We start from the raw sequence: 22979 nt of genomic DNA, 5'->3' as shown, positions 1-22979 counted from the left end.
CTGCCCCAGTGGAGCTTACAATCTGTATTCCCTACCACATGTACACGCACACACATTCATGCTAGGGTTATTTTGTTGTTGTTGTTGTGATCCAATTAACCTACCAGTATATTTTTGGATTGTGGGAGGAAACCAGAGTGCCCCAGAGGAAACCCACGCAAGTACGAGAATATACAAACTCCGCAGTTAGAGCAAGGGTGAGAATCGAGCCTGTGAGCTCAGTGCTGTGAGGCAGTAATGCTAACCATTACACCATCTGTTCTGCCCTATTAATGAATATTTAAAGCATCACAACAAGTGCTAGTCAAGCCTTTTGTGCCAGTTCTACACAGGGGATCTTAGCGGGACCCACTCCAGGAAGGTCCCGCACGCCGTGCCCGTGGTCAGCCGCACTTTGAACCGGGGGTCCCCCCTAGCGGGGCCCCTGGTGTGTACTCACCACCGATGTCACCTTCAGGCAGCGTTTGGGGTGTGCGGCGTGCTGCGGTTGTGACAGCCAAGGCGCAGTGCCCCGCTGAACAACAAGTCCTCAGGACGGTGGTCCTGCAGCGGGGAAGTGGTTCTGGACCTCGTAAGGCCGGTGACCGCCCCTCCCCCCCACCCCTAAATCCCACGGCGCAGGTATGCTGTTGCCCAGACAGCATACCGAAAATAATAAAAGTTTAAAATGAAATTGAAGAAAACTCTCTGGAGCTGCAGAGATGTGCATCCTCTCCTGAGGGCACTTTTTTCTAAACTGCCTGTGGGAGGGGGCATAGAGGGGAGGAGCCAGCACACCCAGTTGAAGAAATTTAAAAAGTGCACTGGCTCCTTTGGACCCCATCTATACCCCATCGTACTAGTTTCCCCCAATATCCCTTATGGATGCTAGAGAAATAAACATTTTGTATAAATGTAAATTGCTTATATGAATGCCTACATAATAGATGCTGAACTAATAGCAATGTAACTGGACATGCTACTTTTTGTATTTTATGTCTGTTCAGTTTTTAACTGGTAATATACGATGACACAAGCCTGTATTTGTTGTGTATGAACTCAATTTCCCAATCAGATCAATGACCCCTGTTTAGGAGGGTTTAGGTGCTACCATTATACAGTTATATACATATATACATTATATATATATATATATATATATATATATATATACATTATACAGTTACATGCTTGACACAGCCCCAGCTCAGAAACTGATATAAAGTGTCTTGACTGTATAAATATGTATCCTGGTCTCTTCTCCTGAGCGTGCTGGGAGCTGCTCAGTTAGAGACCCATGATCACTCCATGAGCCTGACAAGGAAGTAGTCACCCGTTACTGCTGCCAGCACGGCCGGATGCTGCCTCGTGACTGCTCGTGGGTTGATCGTGAGTTTCTAATAATGGCTATATAGATAGAATTTCTAAATAGCTCCCACACTCTACCAAGGAGAAGAGAGAGTGTGACACAAACTCCAGCTAATTTGAATCTGCACATTAGTTACAACCACAAGGATGTTTTCCTATGATACATACTAGCTATAGTACACCATGCTAGTTATTTAACAACTATTTCATATTCCCATTACTGTATAGACAGTAGCAGGGGCGCTTTAAGTGAGGAGAAGGCCCGTGTGCAGCCTCCTATGTCTGGGCACCCTCCTCTCGGCCGGCACCCAGAACTGGAGCAGCGCTGTAGAAAGGCCCTAATGCGCATCTCTCTGGGAAAAATGGCACGGTGGCCATTTTCCCGGGGCGATTTCTGCAGCAGTGCGGCTTTCAGTGCTGGACTTTGCAGGGGTAAGTATAAAAAAAAATGGGTCCAGCACGTGCATTATAAATATGCCAGTGGACAGTAGATAATCTTACATGAAATGCTGCCACAAAGAATGTGAGCGCTAGAAAATAAAGGTTGGTATCCACAAATATTCCCTTTACTTCATCTGCGTCTTTTTCTGAAAAGCCTGTTAATTAGAAAAACAAATTCATATTGCAGATATCAGCAACAAAATACATATATACATTAATCCATTGGAAAGGTATACTGAGTGGTTTAGGTGGACCTGGCTATATACAGGAAATATTAAGGGGAGGGAGGGATTCCATTAACTCACCGCCCCTTGCAGCTTGAACTCGTACATTTTCATTTGTAGACCTATGAGGCTGCAGGAAAAAAATTAATCCTACAAACCCACAGTACTTTAAGTGCAGCATATAACTGCACTTACATTCAGGGGAGAGAAACATCGCTCATAGGCATTCTATGCTCCTCACTCACTGTCTCTCCCCTCTACGTCCACCTTATCTGCCCCTTCTAATTAGATTATAATCTCTCACGAGCAGGGCCCTTTTCCTTCATGCTTTTCCTTCCCACTTATACCATCATCGCTTCCCTTCTTACAACAGTGGTACTGAACCTGTGTGTTCAGCTGGCACTGCTTTTGTGGTAATTATGAATGCATATGCAGCAATGATTATCTAGCTCAAATACCATGCTATGCAAATGATAACATACTATAAGCCTTTTGTACTTTATCTTGTTTTGCTTGCACGGCTTCTGTTAATGTAATCTGTAAGATGCTGTGGACCACTAGTGGCACAATATAATAATAAAATTAATAATAAAATAAAAATATTTAATAAGAAAACATTAACTATCGTTCCAGTGTAACGGGAATACCACAGAAGGCTTTCTGAAAGACATCATACCAAACTGCTGTAGAGAGTAGACAGCATCTTGCATGTGAATCCAGAATCGAAGTTTTCCTAGTGATATCTTGTCATATGAAACAGTAAGAGGAAGCTCTATTGTGGAACGGTTTATCATCTACATTAAAGAGAACGTTAGCGTTATCAGATTTGAAAAGAGATAGTAGAAGTAGATCAATAAGACACAAGAATCTGGTGTAAGGTATCAATTCTAATAAGCAGTCATCCCCTCCACACAAGAAAACTACACAAACATAAGCAGATAAGTCCCACAGTGTTGCACAAGTCTCTGAGGATACAAATTAAATGTTATTTTATGAGGAGCAGTACATGATAAAGCAATGTGAGTAACTATAAAGTAATAAAATATCATCTTTGGAGCTTTAACCCATGAAAAGTGTGACTAATAGCTTTACTGCTACACATCTTGCTTTCTTCCAGTTAAAACAAGGAACTGGCTTTGTTACACTGACAATAGCACAAATTGTTGAACATTATGCACCTTCTACTTTTACACGTCAATGTCTGTACAATATGCATGCCAGTGTGCCAGAATTCTAATGTTCCAAGAATGTGGCCACAACACACCAGGTGGTCATCTATCAAGGTAAATAACAGTTTAAAGAGCGGCATATTTACACTCTGTCCTCTGCAACCTTATCACTGTGTGACAAGTACAGTGCCATGAGGAGGAACTGGGGCTAAGCGAGTACCCACATGCATTTGTGCTCCTATCCATGTGTAAAAATCCTGTGACCTCTGACCCACTCTGAACATATGTATGTTACATATAAAAGTGTTTATGGGGTACACACTCTGCTCTCCAAATGGAGGTCTGTGACTACATGGACCTTAATACCTAGAGTTTTAAAGCTAAAAATGTTGGTATTACCATTTTCTCTTACGTCCTAGAGGATGCTGGGGTCCACATTAGTACCATGGGTATAGACGGATCCACCAGGAGCCATTGGCACTTTAAGAGTTTGCGTGTGTGGGCTGGCTCCTTCCTCTATGCCCCTCCTACCAGACTCAGTCTAGAAAATGTGCCCGGAGGAGCCGTTCACAGCTAAGGGAGCTCTACAGAGTTTCTCTAGTAAAGTTCATCTTAAAGCTAAGGGGGTAGAGTAGTGTCCGCCCTGCGGGGTCTGAGCCACTATCTCCGCTGACAGGACACTGAGATCGTTCCCCGCCACAGGGGATCGCTCACCCCGGCAGCATGCCGCCACCCCCTTACAGAGCTGAAGATTTGTGGTGAGTGAGTCACCAACCCCACTAGCAAGCGGGGAGCTGGTGTGAAGATGGCGGCATCAGAGTAGGAGCGCAATATTAACTGCGCTCCGGAGGCTCAGCGGTACATAGTGCGGCGCTGTGAGGGGCGCCCTGAGCCAGCGCCTACACCCTACACTGGTCACACAGCCTGTCGGAGTCACCGGATCTCAGCCAGCATAAATACTCAGGCCAGTATAATCCTATGAAGAGCGGGAAGACAGCGCCATTTTGGGGGCGGAGCTTTTCCTCAGAGCGGAACCAGCAGCCTTCAGCACCATTTTCCTGCCTGCACAACGCTGTCAGTGAAAAGCAAGTCCCTCCAAAGCAATTCCAGCTATTTATCACGGTACCAGGGGGTTGTAGGAGGAGGGGGGGGGGGGGGGGTTTACTGCAAAGCGACTGTGTAACCTATTAAAGGTCCACAGTCAGCGCTGATAGGGGGTCTCCCTTTATATTAAAAGCGCTGTGAGTGGGTTGGCTCCAATCTCTGTGTCTCAGCTTTGCTGGCAGACAGGACTGTCCTGCAAGAAGCCGTCCAGAAGTTGGTGGAGGCACAAGTTATTGTACCAGTATCACCTCATATGCAAAACAAAGGTTACTATTCGAACCTTTTCGTGGTACCGAAACCGGATGGTTCGGTTAGGACCATTCTGAACTTAAAATTACTAAACCCCTTACTGAAGGAGTTCAAGTTCAAAATGGAGTCTCTAAGGGCAGTGATATCAGGTCTGGAGGAGGGGGAATTCCTAGTATCCATGGATATCAAGGATGCATACCTCCAAAATCCAATTTGGCTGCCGCATCAAGCTAATCTTCGATTCGCATTGTTGGACTGTCCCTTTCAGTTCCTGGCCCTCCCATTCGGGTTCAAGTGATGCTCATTGCTCCAGACTGGCCAAGAAGGGCTTGGTACGTGGATCTTCTGGATCTACTGCAAGAAGAGCCGAGGCCTCTTCCTCTTCGGGAGGACCTGCTGCAGCAGGGGCCGTTTACCGCGGCTACGTTTGACGGCATGGAGGTTAAACGCCTAATACTAGCTCGGAAGGGCATTCCGAACAAGGTTATTCCTACCCTGATACAGGCTAGGAAAGGAATAACGTCTAAACATTACCACCGAATTTGGAAAAATATACGTTATGGTAAGAACTTCGTTGATAACGTGATTTCTCTTATGTCCACAGGTATCCACAGGATAACATTGGAATATTGTCGAGCGACAGCGAAAATGGCACCAACACGGTCACAAGCTTTCTGGCCTCCCAGGATGCATTGGGGCCTCCACTATATAGTCCCGCCCACTGACTCAGTCAGATCAGTTCTTTCCGCAGGAACATTAGGTCGAGACCTGTACAGGCGATAAGAACACACATGCACACCCTTCCATACAAGAAGGAAGAGGTTTAGTGATTGTCTAGCTCAGAGGTTCTCAAACTCGGTCCTCGAGGGCCCACACAGTGCATGTTTTGCAGGTCTCCTCACAGAATCGCAAGTGAAATAATTAGCTCCACCTGTGGACCTTTTAAAATGTGTCAGTGAGTAATTAATACACCTGTGCACCTGCTGGGTTACCTGCAAAACATGCACTGTGTGGGCCCCCGAGGACCGAGTTTGAGAACCTCTGGTCTAGATCCTCAAATCAGATGAGTCAGGGTGGGATCCCTGTGGACATAGGAGAAATCACGTTATCAACGGTAAGTTCTTACCATAACGTATCTTTCTCTGGCTGGGTCCACAGGATAACATTGGGATTCCCAAAGCCATTTTAGTGGTGGGGACGCTCCTGATTGCACAGGAGGACCTTTCGCCCGGTCTGCGTCATGAGAGGCAAAAGTATCCAAGGCATAATGTCTAATGAATGTGTTTATGGAAGACCATGTGGCTGCCCTACATATCTGTTCTGCTGAAGCACCCTGCTGTGCTGCCCAAGAAGGACCTACCTTACGTGTAGAGTGTGCAGAGACATTAGCCGGAATAGGGAGATCTGCATGAGAATAAGCTTCTGATATTACCATTCGGAGCCATCTCGCCAGCGTCTGTTTACTAGCAGGCCAACCTCTCCCATAGAATCCGTAGAGGATGAAGAGAGAATCTGTTTTCCTGACGGCACTAGTACGATCTATGTAGACTCTTAAAGCCCGGACCACGACCAGCGACGCTTCTCCCGCAGATAGTCCAGATATCTGAAAAGCTGGGACTACAATTTCTTCATTCAGGTGAAACTTTGATACCACCTTTGGAAGATAGCTAGATCTCGTTCTGAGAACTGCTCTGTCTGGAAAAAAACTTAGGAAAGGAGACTTACAAGATAATGCTCCTAAATCTGACACTCTTCTGGCTGACACCATTGCCAGTAAAAAAAGAACTTTAACCGTTAACCACTTAAGATCTGCTCTCAGGTGGTTCAAACAAAGGACCCTGGAGAAATTTAAGAACTAAATTCAAATCCCAGGGAGCTGCAGGAGGAACAAATGGAGGTTGAATATGTACTACTCCTTGGAAAAATGTACGTACATCCTGTAAATTAGCAATCTTCTGCTGAAACCATACAGTCAACGCCGAGACTTGCACCCTCAAGGAAGCAACTTTTAACCCTTTATCCAATCCTGCCTGAAGGAAATCCAAAATCCTAGCTACTTTAAAAGATCTCGGATTGTAATTTTTTCCAGTACACCAGTGAATATAGGCTTGCCATATTCTATGATACACACGGGCCAAAGAAGGCTTTCTTGCTCTAAGCATGGTTTGGATTACTTGTTTTGAAAATCCTTTAGCCTCTAAAATAGAGGTTTCAACAGCCACGCCGTCAAAGATAGGCGATCCAGATGACTGTGATAACAAGGACCCTGCATTAACAGATCTGGACGTTGAGGGAGCAGTATCGGTGCTTCCACGGACATTCTCAACAGATCTGTGTACCAATGCCTTCTTGGACAAGTTGGAGCTATTAGAATAATTGCTCCTTTTGCCTGCTTTATCTTTCTCACTACTCTGGGTAACAGAGATATCGGAGGGAACAGATATGCCAGCTGAAACCTCCATTCTACTGACAGTGCGTCTACCAGGACCGCTCCTGGGTCCCTCGTTCTTGATCCGTACCTCGGAATCTTGTTGTTTAGACGAGACGCCATAAGGTCTATCTCCGGTAGACCCCATCTGTTCACCAGTGTCTGAAACACTTCTGGGTGTAGTGCCCATTCGGTTTCCTGAATGGTGTGCAGACTGAGAAAATCCGCTTCCCAATTTAGTACACCCGGGACAAATACTGCTGACAATGCCGGGAGATGGAGTTCCGCCCATCTTAGAATGGGAGTTACTTCCTCCATCAGACTCTTGCTGTGAGTTCCTCCTTGATGATTGAGGTATGCTACTGCCGTCGCATTGTCTGAGCGGATCTGAACTGGTCTTCCTTGTAGATTGTCCTTTGCCTGAACTAGAGCCAAGTAAACGGCCCTTATCTCCAACAGATTTATCGGCAGGTGACTTTCCCTTACGGTCCATTTTCCCTGGAACCATAGGCTTCCGAGTACCGCCCCCCAGCCTTGCAGGCTGGCATCTGTTGTCAGGACTTGCCACTCTTTTATCCAAAAGGGTCTCCCCTTGTTTAAATGGTCTGTCTGTAGCCACCACGCTAGAGACCTTTTTACATTTACTGGAATCTTTATCATCTGCTTCTTTATCGTTTGATGATTTCCATTCCATTTGGTCAAAATCAGGTACTGCAATGGTCTGGAGTGGAATTGCGCATATTTCACCATGTCGAAGGTTGATACCATCAGACCCAACAGTCGCATTGCTGCATGGACTGACATTGTCTGGGCTTGCAACGCTTCCTGAGCCATAACCTGCACTTTGACTATCTTTTTCTCTGGCAAGAGAACTTTCTGTAGGTCTGAATCCAATATGGCCCCCAAATGAACCATCCGCTGTGACGGATTCAGAGACGACTTCTCCCAATTTATGAGCCACCCGTGTCTCTGTAAACAAACTATCGTCTGTTGAAGATGGCTCAACAGTAAATCTTACGACTGTGCTAAAATTAACAGGTCGTCGAGGTATGGGAATATTCTTATCCCCTGCTTGCGCAGACAAGCTGCCATAACCACCATGATATTGGTAAACACCCTGGGTGCTGTAGCTAGCCCGAAAGGCAGAGCTTGGAACTGGAAATGTTCCTGGAGGATGGCAAACCTGAGGTAACACTGATGTGACAGTGCTATAGGCACATGTAGGTAAGCATCCCGTACATCCAGAGATACCATGTAATCTCCCGGTTCCATAGCCAACATTATGGAGCGTAACGTCTCCATGTGGAACTTCGGGATCCATATGTATTTGTTCAACATTTTCAGATTTAGAATTGGTCGATATGACCCATTTGGTTTCTGGATTAGAAAAGATTGGAGTAATACCCCTGTCCCTTTTGTGATGGAGGTAATGGGACAATCACACCTGACTGCAGTAATTTTTGGACTGCTTCTTGCAGGGCATTGGCCTTCGACTCTATACGAGACGGGCTGGTGCAAAAAAATCTTTGAGGAGGCTACCCCTGAGATACTACCTTCTGCACCCAGGCATCTGCTGTTGATTGTTGCCATATGTGTGCAAATTGAAGGAGTCGGCCCCCAACCCTGGAATCCTCCAGGCGGAGGCCCGTCTCTTCAGGCTGAGGGTTTCTGTTCAGGTTTGGAAGCTGGCTTTTTGCTAGCCCACGGCTTCCTACCCCTGGATTTAAACTGGGGTTGTTTAGGCTCCTCTTTTGCTTTGCCAACGAAAAGAGCAAAATTTTAAACCCTTGGACTTAGGGTTATAGGTAGCCGGAAATCTGACCTTTTTCGATTCAGCCTCTGATTCTAGGATATCCGATAAAGGTTTTCCAAATAATATATTACCCACAAAAGGCAATGCTTCCAATTTTTTCTTGGATTCCGCATCTGCCTTCCAGGTACGTAGCCAAATTGCTCTGCGAGCGACTACTGTCAAGGCTGAAGCTTTAGAAGCAACTGTACCTACATCAATTGCTGCTTCTTCCAAATACTGGGCAGATTGTCTTAAACGGCAAAAACGATCCTCTTGCTCCCCCGAAGGAGAAGGGATGCTGTTCTCTAGTTCCTCTATCCATTCGCCCATAGCCTTTGCTACCCAGGCCGAAACCATAGCAGGTTTTACCACTGCTCCTACTAGAGAAAAATATTTTTCAAAAGACACTCTACCCTTCTGTCTGTGACATCATTCAAAGAGGTAGATGACAGTGGTAAAACAGATTTATGCATGAGTCGCAGAACATGTGCATCTACTTTTGGAGGAACTTCTCTCTTCGAACAATCCCCAGCAGGAAATGGATAATAAGAATCCCATCTCTTAGGAATCTTATACTTTTTACTGGGCGCTGCCCAAGACTCATCCATCATTTCCGTCAACTCATCTGACGCTGGAAATTCAGATTTCACTGATTTTGTTCGTTTAAATACAGGTGCTTTTGCTTTCAACGCTGTCTTGGTTGGCTCTTCCAAAGAAAGCACAGCCTTCACGGCATTAATAAGTTCAGCTACATCTTCTGAACTAAAGCTCTGCGACTGATCATCATACGGAGTTGAATCTATTGTTTACTCATCATCATCCGATGTATCATCTTGTGTAGTCTGCCACACAGACGTATCTGTCTTAGTCTTACATGCCCCTTGGTTGCTTGTAGAGGCTACTGGAACCAAACCATAGGAAGGGAGCTGCATGTATGGGTTCATAGTGTAACCTAACCCTTGAGGTGGTGCTACCGGAGCTAACCTATCCGCTATTGAAGACAGAGTCTTTGCGAACATATTCCATTGTGGCTCTGTTGTTGGCTGAACCAACTCCTGTTTTTTACTTCGCTGAAAAGCGAAACAGTTTGCACACAAACCCTCATAAGTGACCAATTGATTCATATCAATTACCCCTGACTTACAAGATAAGCATGTTAGGGTTATAGGAGTGCTTGATAAATTCTCCTCATCACTTTTGCCGCTCACAGACATGGTATTAACCTGTTATCGACTACACAATTTGTGACTGAAGAACACCCTATATGTCAGTATATAGAGGTGAGATCAATCTGACAACAGTGCACCTGATTTGAGGGTCAGAACAGGACTGACATTACATAGAAAAGTCAGCACACATACTAGCAGTCAGTCACATGTTAAAGCATTAGACATTGTCATATGAGAATACAACCTCCATAACAACTTATACATAAGTAGGAAAATTGTACTTCTGTTTTAACTGGTTCTATTTTCAACATAACATGCAGAAAACACAGTAATATACAGGTCTCATATGCAATAGCTACTAAAAATTAACAATGCATACTAAGAAGTAGAGAGAATTTCTAGTACTGTATACCCTGCCTCCAGAGAGCGGGATACAGGGAGACTCACCACACTTCCATATCCAAGCAAATACGCTTGTAAGACGCTGAGTGGATTCAGACGCTACTGGTGTACACTGCCGCTCTTGATAACTGATTACGGACACGGACGCTCACCAACGGACACGGACGCTGAGCGACTTCCACGTGTATGCAGACGCTAAGGCCTGCGACTCGGTCTGGGCGGGTTTATATCCAGTGTACACAACCGCAGCGTCTAAGCTGCGACCGAGTACCGTTGTGGTAGCGTCTGAGCCGGAAGTGAGGTCATTTTAGTTCATGAAACGAGAGACACGCGGGAACTGGCCATGAACTCGAAGGACGGACGGCCAGGAGAGCATCTGAAACCCCCCGTTGACTTAAACTCCCAGGATCGCGGCCTCTACCTAGTCCTGGCGCCTATGATCCCCAGAGCGTAGCGCTGTCACACTCGAGATGTTCGGCGCATCAACACACTGTTTGTAGTCTCCACCAAAACAGTGTAGCTGTGTCCTGACCCCTCTAGTAAGTGGAAGTCCATAGACTCACCGTCTCCCCATGCTCCGGCCACAGCCTGGTTACGTCTGCTGGACCTGCTAGAACATCCGACACAGACGCCCGTCGAGACAGCACTGATACCCGAAGGTAAGCGTTGTTGCGACCCGGTAGGGAGATGTTGGAGCGACTCTTTCTAATATGCATTTAAGACGCTGTTAAGAGAAGTTGCTCTAAAAAAACATTATAGTACGTCTATAAAAATAAAGTAATGAAAACTTGAGGCTGCTTTCACAGCAGCCCTGTGACCATGCGGCTTCCTGCCGCACCAAGCAAAAAACTGATCTGACTGAGTCAGTGGGCGGGACTATATAGCGGAGGCCCCAATGCATCCTGGGAGGCCAGAAAGCTCGTGACCGTGTTGGTGCCATTTTCGCTGTCGCTCGATAATATCCCAATGTTATCCTGTGGATAATCCTGTGGACCCAGCCAGAGAAATATATATCTTGGTGAGAGTCCAAGAAATTTCCTGCGGTGGAGTTTCAACTGGGATGGTTTCTCCTCTTCCTACAAGCTGGTGTGGATATGGGCCTGAAGTTGGGATCTGTGAAGGTCCAGATTTCGTCCCTATCCATTTTCTTCCAGAAACAATTGGCTGCCCTCCCTGAGGTTCAGACCTTTTTGAAGGGAGTTCTGCACATCCAACCTCCCTTTGTACCGCCTACGGTGCCTTGGAACCTTAACGTGGTGTTGCAGTTCCTCCAATCGGACTGGTTCGAGCCTCTACAGGAGGTTGAGGTTAAAAATCTTACGTGGAACGCGGTCACGTTGTTGGCTTTAGCTTCTGCTAGACGTGTGTCGGAGTTGGGGGCTGTGTCCTGTAAAAGCCCATACTTGATCTTCCACGAAGATAGAGCTGGGCTCTGGACACGTCAGCAGTTTCTTCCGAAGGTTGTGTCGTCATTTCATATCAACCAACCTATTGTGGTGCCAGTGGCGACTGACTCAATTTCTTCAAAGACCTTGGCTATTGTAAGGGCTCTGAAAATATATGTGAAGAGAACTGCTTGTCACAGGAAATCGGACTCTGTTTGTCCTGTATGATCCCAAGAAAATTGGGTGCCCTGCTTCTAAGCAGACGATCTCTCACTGGATCAGGTTCACTATCCAGAATGCGTATTCTATGGCAGGCTTGCCGTGTCCTACATCTGTTAAGGCCCACTCTACTTGTAAGGTGGGGTCTTCCTGGGCGGCTGCCCGGGGTGTCTCAGCATTACAACTTTGCCGAGCTGCAACTTGGTATGGGTCGAACACATTTGCAAAGTTCAATACTTTGGCCTCTGATGATCTGAAGTTCAGTGAATCAGTTCTGCAGGAGTTTCCGCGGACTCCCTCCCGTTCTGGGAGCTTTGGTACATTCCCATGGTACTAATGTGGACCCCAGCATCCTCTAGGACAGGCCTGGCCAACCTGCGGCTCTCCAGATGTTGTGAAACTACACATCCCAGCATGTCCTGCCACAGTTTTAGCATTCCCTAATAGCAAAACTGTGACAAGGCATGATGGTACTTGTAGTTTTACAACAGCTGGAGAGCCACAGGTTGGCCAGGCCTGCTCTAGGACGTAAGAGAAAATAGGATTTTGGTTACCTACCTATAAATTCTTTACTCGTAGTCCGTAGGGGATGCTGGCAGCCCGCCTAGCGCTTCGTTTTCCTGCAATGGTTATCTGGTTCAGTACAACTTTGTTTTTAGTTAAGTACTGCATTGTTACTTGGTAAGTAATGTTTTCAGCGGTTGCTGAGTTTTCAAGCTAAGTTAGCTTCATGTGCCTTGTATGTGTGAGCTGGTATGAATCTCGCCATTATCTGTGTTAAATCCTTCTCTCGAAGATGTCAGTCTCCTCGGGAACAGTTTCTAAACTGAGTCTGGTAGGAGGGGCATAGAGGGATAAGCCAGCCCACACTCTCAAAACTCTTAAAGTGCCAATGGCTCCTGGTGGGTCTGTCTATATCCCCCTGGTACTATTGTGGACCCCAGCATCCTCTACGGACTACGAGAAAAGGATTTACTGGTAGGTAACCAAAATCCTATTATTGACGCAATTTTGCTTGAAACTATTAAAATCACCTGGGGCCAAGCAATGATCGACTCAAAATCTGTACTGTTGGGGTGCCTTTAGGACTGTGTTTGAGTACCTCTGCCTTAGGCTGTTTTTTGGGTTGTGTTAAATGATTTAAAAAAAAAAAAGCTTAGGGGGAGAATTCTATAAGCTGCGGTAAATTACCACAGCTAATTGATCCCCTCAGGGGCTATCTAATTAGCCCCAAAAGCCAACACTATGCGATTTTTATTCACCTTCCTGGAAGCAGGTGAAAAAAATAGGATTTTAATGACCTAACGGTAAATCCTTTTCTCGTAGTCCATAAGGGATATTGGGGAGACTTAGTACGATGGGGTACAGACAGGTTCCAAAGGAGCCGGTGCACTTAAAATTTCTTCACTGGGTGTGCTGGCTCCTCCACTCTATGCCCGCTCCCATAGGCAGTTATAGGTAAAACCGTGCCCGAAGGAGAATGGACATATATGAGAGAAGGAACATGACAACAAAGAGTGGTGAGATTTAACACCAGCACACCACGAACATATAACAACCAGCAACGTCTGGTAACAATAACAGCAACAGCTGAACAAGTAACCACATAACAGAGAACCTGCAGAAAAGTCAACGCACTGAGGCAGGCGCCCAATATCCCTTATGGACAATGAAACAAGGATTTACCGGTAGGTAAATAAAATCCTATTTTCTCTAGCATCCATAAGGGATATTGGGGAAACTTAATACGATGGGGACGTCCCAAAACTTACAGAATGGCGGGAACGTACGGACACTGCTGCAGCACTGCCTTCCCCAACTGGGTATCCTCTTTGGCCAGGGTATCAAAATTGTAGAACTTCACAAAGGTGTTCTTCCCCAACCAGGTAGCAGCTCTGCATAGTTGCAAGGCCGAGACTCGTCGACCAGCCACCCAGGAAGAGCCCACAGATCTTGTACAGTGGGCTTTAGACACTTAGGAACAGGTAAGGCTGCCGATACATAGGCCTGTTGGATCGTAAGCTTAAGCCAATGAGCAATGGACTGCTTCGAAGCAGGACAAACCTTCTTCTGTGCATCATAAAGCATGAACAAGGAACTGTCTTTCTGATCCGAGCCATCCGCTTGACATAGATCTTCAAGGCTTGCACCACATCCAATGCCTCCGGAGGAGCAAAAGTGTCAGAACTGGACGAAACCACAATAGGTTGATTCAGGTGAAACGCAGAGACAACCTTCGGCAGTAACTGCTGCCTAGTCCTGAGCTCCGCTCTGTCCTCGTAAAAAAGACCAAGTATGGACTTTTACACAATAAGGCCCCAATTCTGAGACATGTCTAGCAGAAGCCAGGGCCAGTAACATCACTGTCTTCCACGTAAGGTACTTGTCTTCTACCGTCATCAGAGGTTCAAACCAGGAGGACTGTAGAAATTCCAAAACCACATTAAAATCCCAGGGCGCCGTAGGCAGCACAAAAGGAGGTTGTATGTGGAGTACCCCTTGCAAGAAGGTCTGAACTTCTGGTAACAGTGCCAATTTCTTCTGGAAGAAAATGGAGAGAGCTGAAATCTGGACCTTAAATGGAACCCAGACGCAAGCCCTTATCCACACCAGCCTGCAGAAAACGTAAGAAACTTCCCAGGTGAAACTCTACAGGTGGATAGGTGTGTTCCTCGCACCAAGAGACGTATCTTCTCCAGATATGATCGTGTTTTGACGACACAGGTTTCCTGGCCTGAACCATGGTAGCAATAACCTTTATGGAAAGGCCCTTGAGAGCTAGGATGTTCCGCTCAACCTCCATGCCATCAAACGAAGTCGCCGTAAGTCCGGGTAGACGAATGGACCCTGTTGAAGATCGCTTCTTAGTGGTAGAGGCCAAGGGTCTTTGACGGACATGTCCAGAAGCTCTGTGTACCACACCCTCCAAAGCCAACCCAGGGCAATCAGAATTGCCTGGACTCCCTGATATCTGATTAGCTTAAAGCACCCTTGGGAGCAACGGAATTGGAGGAAACAGGCAGACCAGCAGGTAAGGCCAAGGCGACGCAAGTGCGTGCACTGCCCTCGCCTGAGGGTCCCTGGTTCAAGAGAAATACCAGCGAAGCTTCTTGTTGAGACGAGATGCCATCAAGTCTATCTGCAGGCAGCTCCTCTGGTGGGAAATCTGCTAAAACACCTGAGGGTGGAGTCCCCACTCTCCCGGGTGGAGGTCCACTTCCCAGTTGTCGACTCCCGGAATAAAGATTGCTGACATTGCTCTTGCATTTCTTTCCGCACAGAGGCATATCTTTGACACCTCTCGCATGCAGGCTCTATTTTTTGTCCCTCCTTGTCGACTGATGTACGCCACTGCTGTGGCGTTGTCTGACTGAACTTCGATTGCGTGATTCGCGAGCAGAGGAGAGGCCTGAAGCAGAGCAGGCGATCTACAATGAAGTTCCAGAATGTTGACTGGAAGGAGACTTTGTGGGCTGACCACCTGCCCTGGAACTGCGCCCCTTGGGTGACAGCACCTCATCCTCGCAGATTCATATCCGTCGTGAGGAGGGTCCAATCCTGAATCCCGAAACTCAGGCCTTCCAGGAGATTGGAAGACTGCAGCCACCACAGGAGGTAAATCCTGGCCTGAGGTGACAGCTGAATCACCCGTGTGCATTTGAAGATGTGATCCAGACCACTTGCTTAGGGGATCTGATTGAAATGTTCTGGCAGGGAACCTCCCATATTGTATTGCCTCGTAGGAGGCGACCATCTTTCCCAACAATCTGATGCAAAGCTGGATGGATACACAAGCAGGTCGGATCATCTCCTTAAGTATTCTCGCATAGTCCTCCAGGAGGAATACCTTCTGGGCAACCGTATCCAGTAACATCCCCAAGAACAGGAGCCGCCGAGTTGGTTCCAGGTGGGACTTCTGTAGATTGAGAATCCACCCATTGCATTACAGAAGTTGGATAGTGTGGTCGATACAGAGCAATAAAAGCTCCTTGGATCTTGCTTTTATCAGAAGATCTTCCAGGAAAGGGACAACATTGACCCCTGGACCCAGAGTTGGAAAATCATCTCCACCATCACCTTCGTGAATACCCTCGGAGCCATGGACAGGCCAAAGGGTAGTGCCTGAAACTGGTAGCAATCGTCCAGTAGTGCAAACCTCAGAAAAGCCTGATGATGTGACCAAAATGGAATATGAAGGTAGGCGCCCTTGATATCCAGGGAAACCAGGAACTCCTGTTCTTCCAGACCCGCAATCACTGCCCTCAGGGATTCCATTTTGAACTTAAAAAAACCTTTAGGTAAGGATTCAAGGACTTTAGGCTCAAAATGGGCCATACGGAGCAGTCCGGCTTTGGAACCACAAACAGGTTGGAGTAATAACCCCTGCCTCGTTGTGGTATCAGTACTGGGACAATGACATGGGACTGGACCAACTTTCTGATGGCCTGTTGCAACATAACCTGCATAACCTCCAAAGCTGGTAAGCTTGATTTGAAAAATCGTTGGGTAGGAGCATCGTCGAACTCCAGCTTGTAGCCCTGAGAAATGAGGTCCCTTTCCCAGGTATCCTGGCAGTAGCTTTCCCAGATGCGGCTGAAGTGACGCAGTCGGGCTCCCACCTCGAGGGCTCCCACCTCGAGGTCTCCTCGGAGTGGGTGGGCACCATCATGCTGAGGACATAGTTGAAGCAGAACTGGTGCTCTGATCCTGAGAACGGGTGGTTGCAGGTTTTTTTTTTTAACTTACCTTTGGTGCCTCTGTTTGCATTAGAGGCACCTCTGGCCCTAGAACGGAATTTATTAGACCGAAAGGACTGAACAGACAGCCCCGGGTAGGAACGGCGGCTCCCCAGAGGGGAGAAACATGGATTTCGCAGCAGTGACTTTGGAAATCCACATATCCAACTCAACACCACCAAAAAGCCATTCCCCTGAAAAAGGGAGGGATTCCACACTGCGCTTTGATTCTGCGTCTGTTATCCACTGACGCAACTACAAAGCCCTGCGCGCCGACACTGCCATGGCAGAAGTCCTAGCATTAATATTCCCCATCTCCTTGAGCGAATCACACAGGATGCGTGTAGTGTCCTGAATGTGCCTTAGGAGGGTCACAGTAGTGACCAGAGGCATAGCCCTGGAGAGACCCTCCTGAATTTGAGTGGCCCATGAATGAATAGCATGGGTCATCCAGCAACACGCTATGACTGGCCTTTGCAGTACACCTGCTGCCATGTAAATAGATTTGAGTGTAGCCTCTATTTTTCTGTCCCCAGGATCTTTTATAGTAAAGGACCCCGGGGCAGGCAGCACCGCCTTTTTGGACAGTAGAGAGACTGATACATCAACCCCCGGGGCAAATCAGTATGAGGGGTTCAATACCCTGAGCAGAATCAGAATCCCGACTAACAGGATCCAAGTCCTCCCCACCATCCTGCATTTCCAGTGAGCTGGGATGACATTCCAGACATCATAGTTTTAAGAGACCATAGCCACGAGAGGGCTCTGGACCCTCTCCCCCTGCCCCTTCACTGATTTGTGAAGATTGGCTGCACTGTTCACAAGAAACATAATCAGGTGATACTGGAGAGACTCTAGTGTGACATACACTGCACAGCTTGTGTTTATCCATGTTTCACAGTAATCACAATGACATACAAACAGACAGGAATACTTTTCAAGCCTGCCCTTACTGTATGTGAGAAGAGACAGACAGACAGACAGAGAGAGAGAGAGAGAGAGACACACACAGACAGACAGAGAGACAGACAGACAGACAGACAGAGAGAGAGAGAGAGAGAGACACAGACAGAGAGAAATAAAGAAAGAAAGAAAAAGAAAGAAAAAGAAAGAAAGAAAGAAAAGAAGAAAGAAAGAAAAGAAGAAAGAAAAGAAGAAAGAAAGAAAGAAAGAAAGAAAGAAAGAAAGAAAGAAAGAAAGAAAGAAAGAAAGAAAGAAAGAAAGAAAGAAAGAAAAAGAAAGAAAGAAAAAGAAAGAAAGAAAGAAAGAGAAAGAAAGAAAAAGAAAGAAAAAGAAAGAGAAAGAAAGAAAAAGAAAGAAAAAGAAAGAAAAAGAAAGAAAAAGAAAGAAAAAGAAAGAGAAAGAAAAAGAAAGAAGAAAAAGAAAGAAAAAGAAAGAAAAAGAAAGAAAAAGAAAAAGAAAGAAAAAGAAAGAGAAAGAAAGAGAAAGAAAAAGAAAGAAAGAAAAAGAAAGAAAGAAAGAAAGAGAAAGAAAGAAAAAGAAAATAAAAGAAAGAAAGAAAGAAAGAAAAAGAAAGAAAAAGAAAAAGAAAAAGAAAGAGAAAGAAAGAGAAAAAGAAAAAGAAAGAGAAAGAAAGAAAAAGAAAGAAAAAGAGAAAGAAAAAGAAAGAGAAAGAAAGAAAGAAAGAAAAACAAAGAAAAAGAAAGAAAGAAAGAAAGAAAGACAGACAGACCAGCACACCCCTAGCTGCATAGTCCCAATGAGGCTGGCAGCTAATTGTATCACAGTAACACTAATAATTTCTGTCCTGTAGAGGACCCAGATAGTGTACAATAGTGTCTCTCCCCCTTTGCTACACCCTGTACCAGTTTTCCAGCGTGTCTTGTGAGGCCGGAAGTGCTGTGTGTACTTGTCTGTGGCTGCATTAAGCAGAGAAAGGCGCCAAAATGTCTCTGGTTCCGCTCTGAGGTAGCTCAGCCCCCTCCAATGGCGCCGGAGCTAGTGTCATTTTTTTATACTGGCAATGTCCCCTGTTTGCTTAAAAACATCACACAAGTGCTTGTCCAAGCTGGTTGAAGCCAGTCTACACGGGGGCTCTAGCGGGACCCCCCCAGGAGGGTCCTGTATACCGCACTCGCGTTCAGCTGCACCTTGAACTGGGGGACCCTAGCGGGGCCCCCGGTTTGTACTCACCACAGTTGTCACCTTCAGGCTTATGTTAGGGGTGTGCGGCGTGCTGCGGTTGTGACTGCCAAGGCGCAGTGCCCCGCTGAACCACCCCTCAGGACAGTTGCCCAAACAGCATACCGAGGGTACTTTTTTCTAAACTGGCTGTGGGAGGGGGCATAGAGGGGAGGAGCCAGCACACCCAGTGAAGAAATTTAAAGTGCACCGGCTTCCTTTGGACCCCGTCTATACCCATCGTACTAAGTCTCCCCAATTTCCCTTATGGATGCTAGAGAAACATCCTTTATAACCGTTTTCACAATTGGAGACTTGAAAATGCATGGATCTGGATCTATGCTGGATCAGTAAATTTGCATAAAAAAAGGCAGCAACTGAATTGGCATGTGCATATATATTCACCCCCTTTGCTATGAAGCCCCTCAAAAGTTCTGGTGCAACCAATTACCTTCAGAAGTCACATAATTAGTGAAATGAAGTCCACTTGTGTGCAATCTAAGTGTCATGACACTTGTGTCAGTATAAACGCACCTTTTCCGAAAGGCCCCAGAGGCTGCAATACCACTAAGCAAGAGGCATCACACCATGAAGACCAAGGAGCTCTCCAAACAAGTCAGGGACAAAGTTGTTTTAAAGTACTAGTCAGGGTTGGGTTATAAAAAAAAAAATCCAAATTTTTGATGATCCCCGGAGCACCATCAAATCCATCATCTTCAAATGGAAAGAACACGGTACCACAACAAACCTGCCAAGAGAGGGCCAGCCACCAAAACTCATAGACCGGGCAAGGAGGGCATTAATCAGGGAGGCAAATGTAACCCTGAAGGAGCTGCATAGTTCCACAGCAGAGACTGGTGTATCTGCGCATGTGACCACAATAAGCCGTACATTCCATAGAGCTGGGCTTTATGGAAGGGTATCCGTTCACATGGTCGACCATGTTATGGTCGACAGTCATTAGGTCGACCACTATTGGTCGACATGGACATGGTCGACATGGACATGGTCGACACATGAAAATGGTCGACACATGAAAGGTCGACACATGAAAGGTCGACACATGAAAAGGTCGACATGAGTTTAACTTTTTTTTCTTTTGGGGAACTTTTCCACACTTTACGATCCACGTGGACTACGATTGGAACGGTAATCTGTGCCGAGCGAAGCGATAGCGGAGCGAAGGCACCATGCGAGGGGACGCGGTGCACTAATTGGGGTTCCCAGCCACTTTACGCAAAAAACGACACCAAAAAAAGTAAAAAAAAACTCATGTCGACCTTTTCATGTGTCGACCTTTCATGTGTCGACCATTTCCATGTGTCGACCATGTGTCCACGTCGACCATGTCAATGTCGACCTAATGACTGTCGACCATAACATGGTCGACCATTCATACCGGAACCTTATGGAAGAGTGGCCAGAAAAAAGCCATTACTTAGTGTTAAAAATAAAAAGGCACGTTTCGAGTTTGCCAAAAGGCATGTGGACGACTCCCCAGATGTATGGAGGAAGGTGCTCTGGTCAGATGAGACTAAAATTGAACTTTTCGGCCAACAAGGAAAAGGCTATGTCTGACGCAAACCCAACATATCCCATCACCCCAAGAACACCATCTCTACAGTGAAACATGGTGGTGGCAGCATCATGCTGTGGGGATGTTTTTCAGCAGCAGGGACTGGGAAAGATGGATGGTGCTAAATACAGAGATATTCTTGAGCAAAACCTGTTTCAGTCTGCCTGTGATTTGAGACTGGGACGGAGGTTCACCTTCCAGCAGGACAATGACCTGAAGCATACTGCTAAAGCAACACTCGAGTGGTTTAAGGGGAAACATTTAAATGTGTCAGAATGGCCTAGTCAAAGCCCAGATCTCAATCCGACTGAGAATATGTGGTCAGACTTGAAGATTGCTGTTCACAAGCAGAAACCATCCAACATGAAGGAGCATTGAGTAATGGGCAAAAATCCCAGTGGCAAGCTCATAGAGACTTCTCCAAAGCGACTTGCAGCTGTAATTGCAGCAAAAGGTGGCTCTACTGACTTTAGGGGGGTGAATAGTTATGCACGCTGAAGTTTTCTGTTATTTTGTTCTATTTGTTGGTTGCTTCACAATAAAAAAAAAAAAAAAAAATCTTCAAAGTTGTAGGCTTGTTCTGTGAATAAAATTATGCAAACCTTCAAAGAATCCATTTTAATTCCAGGTTATGAGGCAACAAAACATGGAAAATGCAAAGGGGGTTGAATACTTTAGCAAGGCACTGTAAATCCCATTTTATTCCACGTCCACTAAGGGGCACAGGCGATAATGCTGGGACAGCCTAAAGAAGTCCCCTCAAGGGTGGGGATGCTCCTAGACTGCGCTAAGGACCCTTTGCCAGAAGGCTGCGTCGTCGGACGCAAAGGTGTCAAACGCATAGAACTTTATGAAAGTCTGGGCAGAAGACCATACAGCAGCCTTGCAAAGCTGTTCTGCTAAGGCCCCATGAGAGGCTGTCCACGAAGCACCCACAGCATGGGTAGAATAAGTTTTAACCCCCGCAGGGGTAGGAAGATGTGACGCTGAATAGGCGTAATGAATCGTCAAGCAGAGCCACCTGGCCATGGTCTGCTAAGATGCCATAAATACGGAAGCCTCCTGTGGAGATGCGGCCCTCAAGGCAGGTACCACTATTTCCTGATTCATGTGAAATCGGGAAATCACCTTAGGAAGGAAACCTGCACGGGTTCGAAGAACCATCCTATCCAGGTGAAACACCAGGTATGATGAACGCCAGGAAAAAGATCCGAGACCCGTCTGGCCAAAGATATTGCTAAGAGGAACAAGGTCTTCCAGATAAGTCAGCCAAGTCAAACGGTTCAAAGGTAGCCGATTGTAACACTTTGAGAACCAGGGACAGATCCCATGTAGCTACAAAAGGTGGCTGTACATGAAGGACTCCCTATAAAAAAAAAAAAAAAAAAAAAGTACTGACATCAGGTAAAGAATCCAACTGCTTCTGAAAAAGTACAGAAAGGGCTGATACCTTAACCTTCATGGATGAATTGAAGACTGAGGTCTAAACCCGACTGCAGGAAGGCCAAAAGCCTGGCTAGTCGAAAACACCTAGGAGTAAATTTACGAGAAGAAGAGCACCAGGTAAAATAAGTCTTCCAGATGCAATGGTAGACTTTGGCCAACGAAGACTTCAGAGCATAGTCTTGATAACCCTCCTGGAAAAACCCTTCTTCCTTAGAACTGATGTCTCAATAGCCACCCAGTCAAAGCGAGGCGGCTGAGATCCGGAAGAAGAAAGGGCCCCTGTGACAGGAGAACTGGACGTAGGGGAAGATGCCAAGGCGCGTCTAGAGACAAGCTCAGGAGATCTGCATACCATAGGCGACACGGCCAATCTGGAACCACTAGGATCATTGTGCCTCTTTCCTGCTTGAATTTCTGAACTAACTGGAGTATGAGGGAGAACGGAGGAAAGACGTATACAAGGGGAAACGTCCAAGAAGCCGTCAACGCATCCACCAGACACGATTCTGGAACCCATGTGCGGGAGCCAAATCTGCTGACCTGTTTGTTGTGGCGAGACACCATGAGGTCTGTGTCCGGCATCCCCCACTTGGAGACCAACATCTGGAACACAGCTGTATCGAGCATCCATTACCCCGAGTGCACATCCTCACTGCTTAGGAAGTCTGCCTCCCAGTTGTGTACTCCTGGAATGTACACCTTCGTCAAAGCCGGAAGGTGGTGCTCTGCCCAGAGGAAAATCTTGGTGACTTCCAGCATGGCACCGCAACTGCGCATGCCGCCATGGCGGTTGATGTAAGCCACGGCTGTTGAGTTGTCCGACTGAACCTTGACCGGTTGGTCTTCTAGGAGAGACTGAGCTGATAGCAACGCCTTGAGGATTGCTCTCAGTTCCAAGATGTTGACTGGAAGTGTACTTTCCCGAGAGGACCAAAAGCCTTGGAACGTATGAGTCCTCGGAGACTGGCATACATGGTTACCAAGGTCCAGTCCTGTATCCTAAATGAAGGATTGTTTGTGAGGGCGTCAAAGATGATTTTTTCCAGTTTATCTTCCAGCCGTGTGATTGTAGGATCTCCACCGCCAGCTGCAGTTGTACTGAGAGCCCTTCTTGGGACTGATTCAGAAGAAGTAGGTCGTCTCAGTAGTA

General features: G+C 46.5%; 1 protein-coding gene across 3 annotated transcripts in view; it reads right to left on the bottom strand.

The window, feature by feature from the left end:
* CLPTM1L (CLPTM1 like) overlaps positions 1 to 22979 on the bottom strand; it is a 269603-nt gene that overhangs the window by 128841 nt on the left and 117783 nt on the right. For all 3 annotated transcript variants that reach the window (XM_063922687.1, XM_063922689.1, XM_063922688.1), the window contains exons 7-8: positions 2689 to 2806; positions 1849 to 1943 (exon numbers count right to left, since the gene is read on the bottom strand). In XM_063922687.1, the coding sequence (XP_063778757.1) occupies positions 1849 to 1943; positions 2689 to 2806 (213 nt within the window). The remainder of the gene's footprint in view (positions 1 to 1848; positions 1944 to 2688; positions 2807 to 22979) is intronic.

Source organism: Pseudophryne corroboree, chromosome 5 (assembly GCF_028390025.1).
Source record: "Pseudophryne corroboree isolate aPseCor3 chromosome 5, aPseCor3.hap2, whole genome shotgun sequence".
Lineage (NCBI taxonomy): Eukaryota > Metazoa > Chordata > Amphibia > Anura > Myobatrachidae > Pseudophryne > Pseudophryne corroboree.
The sequence above is the reverse complement of the archived record's forward strand: the minus strand, read 5'-3'. Positions and strand labels throughout refer to the sequence as shown.